General features: G+C 45.7%; 1 protein-coding gene across 2 annotated transcripts in view; it reads right to left on the bottom strand.

The window, feature by feature from the left end:
- Positions 1-414: 414 nt before the first annotated feature.
- Positions 415-9,025, bottom strand: part of ARV1 (ARV1 homolog, fatty acid homeostasis modulator) — a 33,181-nt gene continuing 24,570 nt past the window's right edge. For both annotated transcript variants that reach the window (XM_073673379.1, XM_073673380.1), the window contains 2 exons: positions 7,589-7,813; positions 415-692 (listed from right to left, as the gene is read on the bottom strand). In XM_073673379.1, the coding sequence (XP_073529480.1) occupies positions 595-692; positions 7,589-7,813 (323 nt within the window). In that variant the 3' untranslated portion in view covers positions 415-594. The remainder of the gene's footprint in view (positions 693-7,588; positions 7,814-9,025) is intronic.

Raw genomic sequence — 9,025 nt, 5'->3', positions numbered from 1 at the left:
CAACAACAAGGGATACTGAGAAGTTTTTTGCACATGTGTATACCCTTTTGTTAATGTTTCTTTAAAATTTATTAAGACATAAGAAGAATAGACTGACTTTCTTTTAGGGTGTACGTGAGTGTTACTGTGTTAGCGCATCCATGCAAGCATATGTATGAAATTAACACAAATCGCAACACCAGGAGGGAAAAGTTGTTGAATTTTGAAAGTCACTGGATTGATGGACATGTTAATGATATGCAAATGATGAAAACATAAAAACAAAATTTTAAAAAGATCTCAATTTATTCAGTATCGAGTATCAGCGCCATGTTTAAAAAGAACACTCACTTATACGCCTCGACTGCTATCAATGAGGTCATTAATGGTTGTCTGAGGAATGTCCTGCCACACTGAATGCACATGGACACATCAGTAAGAAAGGAACAGCATTTATTAATACTTGTAAATACATAAAAAAACAAAAGAGAACTCTGGGACAGTTCAACCTATAGCAAAATAAATATTTTGTACTTGAACACTCTCTATTCAGAAGCTCTTTCCACATCACTCCAGGTGGTCCGGAGAATCCTTACATTCTTGGGGTATGAACATTTAATATACAGTCCACTGGATGGAGGAGAGAGAATTTTCGAGAAGTATTCCACAAGCTATAGCGATCAGTGATAGGGCTCGGCTCACATTCAAGGTTACTAAGGGAAGCAAAAAAAAAAAAAAATTATATATCTTTAAACAATACATTATCATAAACAAAATACTACAGATGATAATACTACTAATTAGTATATGAACCTTGATAATAATACTTAATATACAGTGTTTTTTTTTCCTAATACATTTTCAGATCTCTGCTTGCTAGAACTGAAAATTAAAATTAGTTGCAGCTTAAAACCTTTCCTGCAAAAGAAGAAGAGTTAGAAGAGAGAGCACTAATACACTTAAAGGTTTGCCTCATCCTAATAATTGGTAACTATTGCTAAGTTCTTGTAAAAACTCGAGAACGAAGGCATTTGTAATTTTATAGTTTACTCCTCAGTCGCCAGTTTCCTAGGCAAGTAGGGTGTAGCATAGAGCGCTATGCATTTGATCCTGCAAGCACCGCTCTGCAGCTAGCCGGATGCCTGGATCAAGCCAGCTTCTGCGTCCTTGTGCTTGTCCAATCGCAGCCATTTCTGACATTTTTAGGCAGTGGGGCTCTTAGTGCGGGCGCCGGGCAGGTTCAGGACGCTATTAACCTGCAGATTAACCACATACCTGCAGGTTAAAATGGTTTATTTCATGTGATGGGTTCCTTTTAATTTTTTGGCCCCGTATAAGGGCTTATTTTTTGCGGTACGAGACGACGTTTGTTGATACCATATTGGGATACATATAATATTTTGATAGCCTCTTACAGCATTTTTTTTTTACTGTATCAATGCATCACAAAAAAAAAAAAAAAAAACGTTGGTGTTTTTTTTAATTTTTGTCTGTTTACAGTGTTTACCTATCCGGTTAATTATTTTAATAGATCAGACTTTTCTGGATGCGGCGATACCACATGTGTCTATTTTTTTACTGTATTTATTTTTAACGGGGGGGGGGGGGGGGGTAATTTGAACTTATGTTTTATTTTTTTCATATTTTTTAAAACTTTTCTTCACTGTATTTAGTCCCTTTAGGGGACTTGAACCTGCGATTATCTGATTGCTTGTGTTGTTATAATGTATATTGCATATAATAAAAATCAGGGTCTCCTTTGAAGCCCGGCCACAAGCTGGGTTTCAAGGGAGCTCTGTAATAACAGGCGCAGAGGTCTTCAACAGACCCCCGGCTGTCATAGCAACCAATTGGCACCCAGCGATAATGTCACCGGAGCACCGATTGACCGGTATGCTGTTAATGCCGTGGTCATACTCTGATTCTCATTTAACAGGTTAACAGTAGTTTTGAGCATTCCGATACTGAAATATCGGGTATCGGCCGATATTCGCGGTATCGGAATTCCGATACTTAATTCCGATACTTTTACAATATCGAATACCGGAATCGGAAGTTCCCATAATGCCTGCGCTCTGCAGTGTCTCTGAAGGATGACAAGCTGGATGGCAGCGCTCAGCTGAGATCCAGCCTGTCATCAGAATGCCATCCCAGCGTGGGAGAATTCTCCTGATCGTTTAAAAGCCGGCGCGCGGTAAAAAGCCGCCGGCTTTTAAACAATCACACAACCCCATACTGCTTCCCCGCAGCCTCCCACCCCGATCCTCCGCTCCCCTCGCCACCTCCCATCCCGATCGTAAGTTAGGACCGGGCGGGGAGCACAGCACCAAGGAGCGGGGAGCGAAGGACCCGGGCGGGGAAGCCGGCAGTGAAAAGACTTCACCGCCGGCTTTCCCGTTCTGTGCTGCGCTTTCCCGCCGGTTATTTCAAATGAACAGCTGAGGTATCAGGTGATACCGATCAGCTGTTCATTTGAAGAAGCCGCGGTGCCCTCAGAGGGTTCATGCGAGTTCATGCTTGACTGCATTGCATGAACTCACATGAACTTTCCCACGGTCTCACAGGTCAGCCTCACCTCCCAGACCCGTCATGATTGGTGTGTGCGGGTGTCTGTGCGATGTGTGCGGGTGTGCGCGGTGTCTGTGCGATGTCTGTGCGGTGTCTGTGCGGTGTCTGTGCGGTGTCTGTGCGGTGTCTGTGCGGTGTCTGTGCGGTGTCTGTGCGGTGTCTGTGCGGTGTCTGTGCGGTGTCTGTGCGGTGTCTGTGCGGTGTCTGTGCGGTGTCTGTGCGGTGTCTGTGCGGTGTCTGTGCGGTGTGTGCGGTGTGTGCGGTGTCTGTGCGATGTCTGCGGGTGTGCGCGGTGTCTGTGCGATGTCTGCGGGTGTGCGCGGTGTCTGTGCGATGTCTGCGGGTGTGCGCGGTGTCTGTGCGATGTGCACGGTGTCTGTGTGATGTGTGTGCGGTGTCTGTGCGATGTCTGCGAGTGTGTGCGGTGTCTGTGCGATGTGCACGGTGTCTGTGTGATGTGTGCGGGTGTGTGCGTGCAGGCAGACATAGGCCGATGTGACACTACTACTCCCATCGGCCTATGTCTGTCCCCCGTCCACTCGTGCCAGCAGGATCAGCTCGATGGGAGCAGTAGTTCCCATCAGCCTGATCCTGCTATATAAATTGCCCTACTGTGTCCCCAATAAATTTTAAATACATGTCATTGGTGGCCAGTGGTTACCTACAATAAATTAGTTCATACATTACCTGTCCCCGCCGATCGCCACCTAAAATAAAGTAAAAAATAAAAAACTACACCTATACTCACCTAGACACCTAATTCCCCGAAGCCATCGATCTCCTGTAATAAAATATAAAACAATAAACCACAACCTTATCCTTACCCCTCCGTAGTAGTCCACGAGTGTCCCACGATGATCTCCAGTTCAGAGCAGCCACATAGAATGTGACCGCTCTGAACCGCTGCCGCCGCTAGAATGACGGGGCCGTAAAGCAGCCCCGTCATTGCATAAGCGGGTTCACCGGAGTTCAGCTCCTTTACGGCCCGGCTGTATCGTGAGAAATTCCCACGGTACAGCAGTGCCGTAAAGGAGGTCTCCGGAGCTGCGCTGCCTGAATGCATTCCGGTGACCTCAGTCAGTGGCTCCCGCTGCCGGGAGCGGACGTGTTCCCGGCAGCGTGAGCTTACAGCAGCCATGCACAGCTGTCACCATCTCCAGATGTGACAGCTGTGCATGGGAGATCAGCACAGGAACGTGGACAGGTAACTATTTTTTTTTTAGTAAACTAAGAATTTAAAAAAATTGTGTGTTTTATTTCAAATAAATTATTTTTTTCTGGGTGTAGTGTGTTTTTTCTTTTTAACACTTTGTAGGTTAGTAATGGGGGTGTCTTATAGACACCCATCATTACTAACCTGGGCTTCATGGCAGCTGGCGCTGTCATGAACCCCAGCCCTATTACCCCCTGCCACCGCACCAGGGCAGCGTGGAAGAGCGAGGCTAAGTGCCAGAATTGGCGCATCCTATGGATGCGCCATTTCTGGGGCGGCTGACGGCTGGTGTTTCTAGCCTGGGAGGGGGCCAATATTCATGGCACCCTTCCTGGGCTATTAATATCAGCCCCCAGCTGTCTGCCTAGCCTTTGCTAGCTATTAAAATAGGGGGGACCCCACTTCATTTTTTTGGGGGGTTCCCAATTTTAATAGCTAGTAAAGGCTAGGTATTCAGATGGGGGCTGATATTAGTAGTGTGGGAAGCTCCGTGGGTATTACCCCCTTCCCAGGCTTCAAACATCTTCCCCAGCCGTCAGCTTAACCTCCGCTAGAGACTAAAATTATGGGGGATCCCACGCCAATTTTTTTTTAAATAAATCCTTTATTTTAACACTAAATGACATTTGAGGAGTTAATAAAGATGCAGTCCCTAAATTATTATTTATTTTTTAATTAATTTTTCCCAAAAATTTTGACGTGGGCTTTGCTATATTTTTGTATGCCAGCCAGGTACAGCATCCAGCTTCTATGAACGCGCCATTTTCCGGGGTGGCTGCGGACTGCAATTTGCAGCGGGGGGGGGCCCAGAAAGCTTGGGTCTCCCTGCGCTGCAGATTCCAGCCCCCAGCTGCCTAGTTGTACCTGGCTGGACACACAAATAGGGCGAAGCTCCACGTCAATTTTTTTTTAATTATTTCAGGAAATTCATGAAATAATTAAAAAAAAATTGACGTGGGGCTTTGCACTATATTTGTGTCCAGCCAGGTACAGCAGGCAGGAACAGGCTGCCCCCAACCACCAGCTGCCTATTTGTACCTGGCCGGACACAACAATATAGGGAAGCCCTTTTTTTCTTAATTATTTCATGAATTTCATGAAATAATTTAAAAAAAAAATACGTGGGGCTTCGCCCTATTTTTGTGTCCAGCCAGGTACAACTAGGCAGCTGGGGGCTGGAATCTGCATCGCAGGGAGGCCCAAGCTTTCTGGGCCCCACCCGCTGCAAATTGCAGTCCGCAGCCGCCCCGGAAAATGGCGCGTTCATAGAAGCGCCATCTTCTGGCGCTGTACCCAACTCATCCAGGGCCCTGGTGCGGTGGCTCACTGGGTAATAAAGGGGTTAAGGCCAGCTTGGCATTATCAGCTGGCCCTAAGCCCGAAATTCATGGGGTCACGCCAATATTAGACAGGACCACCATGAATTTCTAGTAAAGTATTTAAAAAAAACACAACACCCAGAAAAAAGTCCTTTAATTGAAATAAAGACACAATTCTTTATTGTTCTAAATTAAACTATACTTACCATCATGCCCATTCCAGCTGAAGCCAACGATCTCCTGCAATAAAAGAAAAATAATAAACCAACATCATCCTTACCTTCCCATGGATCCCACGACAGCTTCAGCTCTGCTACATCGAGATGACAGGCTGGACCGCAGCAGAACGCTGCCATCCAGCCTGTCATCCCGCAGACACTGAGAAGCGCAGGCATGCTTGCGCTCCTCAGTGTCTCTCTGTGACGGCATAAAGATGAGCCGAGTTCATGTCCAATGAACTCAGTTCACCTCATGCACGTCACTGACAGCGTGGGAAAATTCTCCTGCACTCAGCGCTTCAGCGTGAGAATTCTCCCACGCTGTCAGTGACGTGCATGAGGTGAGCCGAGTTCATTGTCGGCTCATCTGGATGCCGTCACAGAGAGACACTGAGGAGCGCAAGCAAGCCTGCGCTTCTCAGTGTCTGCGGGATGACAGGCTGGATGGCAGCGTTCTGCTGCGGTCCAGCCTGTCATCTCGATGTAGCAGAGCTGGAGTCGTCGTGGGAACCATGGAAAGGTAAGGATGAGGTTGCTTTATTATTTTTCTTTTATTGCAGGAGATCGTTGGCTTCAGCTGGAATGGGCGTGACGGTAAGTATGGTTTAATTTAGAACAATAAAGAATTGTGTGTTTATTTCAATTAAAGGACTTTATTCTGGGTGTTTGTGTTTTTTTTTAACTTTCACTATGGGGTTAGTAATGGGGGTGTCTTATAGACGCCTCTCCATTACTAACCTGGGCTTGATGTCAGCTGGCATTATAAGCTGACATCAACCCCAGCCCTATTACCCCACTGCCACCGCTACAGGGCAGTGGGAAGAGCGAGGCTAAGTGCCAGAATTGGCGCATCCTATGGATGCGCCATTTCTGGGGCGGCTGACGGCTGGTGTTTCTAGCCTGGGAGGGGGCCAATATTCATGGCACCCTTCCTGGGCTATTAATATCAGCCCCCAGCTGTCTGCCTAGCCTTTGCTAGCTATTAAAATAGGGGGGACCCCACGTCATTTTTTTGGGGGGGTCCCCCATTTTAATAGCTAGTAAAGGCTAGGTATTCAGCTGGTGGCTGATATTAGTAGCCTGGGAAGCTCCGTGGGTATTACCCCCTTCCCAGGCTTCAAACATCTGCCCCAGCTGTCTGCTTAACCTCCGCTAGAGACTAAAATTAAGGGGAACCCCACGCCAATTTTTTTAAAATAAATCCTTTATTTTAACACTAAATGACAAGTACAGTAATCAACACTATCACTGTACTTCATATATATGTGACTGACATGTTTCTATCTATCTAATCTATGTATGATTCTCTATTCCTTCTATTCTAAATTGTCGGGTACAGATGCTGAATTGCCGGCCGGCTTTCTTAAAGAGACGGTGCATGAAAACACTATTATTTTTTTATATAAATCCTTTACACTAAATGACAAGTACAGTAACCAACACTGTCACTGTACTTCATATATATATGTGACTGACATGTTTCTATCTATCTAATCTATGTGTGAAGCTCTATTCTGTCTGTTATAAATTGTCGGGTACCGCTGCTGAATTGCCGGCCGGCTTTTTTAAAGAGACGGTGCATGAAAACACTATTATTTTTTTAAATAAATCCTTTACACTAAATGACAAGTACAGTAAGCACCACTGTCACTGTACTTCATATATATGTGACTGACATGTTTCTATCTATCTAATCTATGTGTGAAGCTCAATTCTTTCTGTTGTAAATTGTCGGGTACCGGTGAATGCGCTGCTGAATTGCCGGCTTTTTGCATACATTCTACATTATTCTTAGTTGTTTTACTTCATGTAGAATTAACCTACAAGGAAAGAAAGGGTTTATTTTCATTCCGATATTTGTGTCCCATTGACTTGCATTGGTTTCCGGTATCGGAATCGGCGATATCCGATACGATATTTCCTGATATCGGAAGGTATCGCTCAACACTAGTTAACAGTTGCCAGGTACGAGGTTAGCTCGCCCGTTCCATACACCCGCTACCGACATGCGCCGAACATGTGCAGCGGCTCTTGGTAAGGGGTTAATATTACAACATCTTTCTACCCTCGAGGGTTGAATAACTACATCAATTATTTCTTTCCACAGTAGTGTATCATGAATGGACATGACAAGGTCTTCATGTCTGTAAAGCGCTGTGGAATTACTGGCGGTATATAAGTGAGTAAATTAAATAAATAAAGTAGGGGAACCTCCGCAGCACAAAAAGTAAAAGGCCTAGCAGTTTTTTTATGTGTTGTTTTTTAGTATGGCAAAAAAAAAAATTCCTTACCTCGGATTGCTTGAGCATTTGATGTAAGAACAAAAAGTGTGATGAGCCTTAAACACAGGGGAGTGTAATCGTGTTCCCAAATGACAGCAGGAATCAGCAGGAGTTTCCCGTAGCTGGACAGCAATAAGGCTTTCAGAAGAAAAGCAAACTCAGAATGAGACTTCAAAGTCCTCAGTCTCGCCAGGAACAAAACAATGAAAATTCCCAAGAGGAATGCGGCTTGTTCTATGGGAAAAATACAAATGTTATACATTTATAGATGCATTACAGATTTTTTCTCTCTACATTCACGGTACTGACACTGAACATTAAAGGGGATATTCCACCCAAGCAAGAGAAATCATACCACTTGTATTAATACGTATGCTGTCCAGTGACTAGTCCCCCCATCCTCTAATGAATGAGAGAGAGACACAGACAGACAGAGCGAGACACACAGACAGAGAGAGAGAGAGAGAGAGAGAGAGAGAGAGAGAGAGAGAGAGAGACACAGACAGAGAGAGAGAGAGAGACACAGACAGAGAGAGAGAGAGACACAGACAGAGAGAGAGAGAGAGAGAGAGACACAGACAGAGAGAGAGAGACACAGACAGAGAGAGAGAGAGACACAGACAGAGAGAGAGAGAGACACACAGACAGAGAGAGAGAGAGACACACAGACAGAGAGAGAGAGAGACACACAGACAGAGAGAGAGAGACACACAGACAGAGAGAGAGACACACAGACAGAGAGAGAGACACACAGACAGAGAGAGAGACACACAGACAGAGAGAGAGACACAGACAGAGAGAGAGAGAGACACAGACAGAGAGAGAGAGAGAGACACAGACAGAGAGAGAGAGAGAGACACAGACAGAGAGAGAGAGAGAGACAGAGAGAGAGACACAGACAGAGACAGAGACACAGACAGAGAGAGAGAGAGAGACACAGACAGAGAGAGACACAGACAGAGAGAGAGAGAGACACAGACAGAGAGAGAGAGAGACACAGACAGAGAGAGAGAGAGAGACACAGACAGAGAGAGAGAGAGACACAGACAGAGAGAGAGAGAGACACAGAGAGAGAGAGAGACACAGACAGAGAGACACAGACAGAGAGAGAGAGACACAGACAGAGAGAGAGACACAGACAGAGAGAGAGACACAGACAGAGAGAGAGACACAGACAGAGAGACACAGACAGAGAGAGACACAGACAGAGAGAGACACAGACAGAGAGAGAGACACACAGACAGAGAGAGAGAGAGAGACACAGACAGAGAGAGAGAGAGAGACACAGACAGAGAGAGAGAGAGAGACACAGACAGAGAGAGAGAGAGAGACACAGACAGAGAGAGAGAGAGAGACACAGACAGAGAGAGAGAGAGACACAGACACAGAGAGAGAGAGAGACACAGACACAGAGAGAGAGAGAGACACAGAGAGAGAGAGAGACAC

Source organism: Phyllobates terribilis, unplaced genomic scaffold (assembly GCF_046119375.1).
Source record: "Phyllobates terribilis strain yellow unplaced genomic scaffold, ASM4611937v1 Scaffold_3__8_contigs__length_932513732, whole genome shotgun sequence".
Classification (NCBI taxonomy): Eukaryota; Metazoa; Chordata; class Amphibia; order Anura; family Dendrobatidae; genus Phyllobates; species Phyllobates terribilis.
The sequence above is the reverse complement of the archived record's forward strand: the minus strand, read 5'-3'. Positions and strand labels throughout refer to the sequence as shown.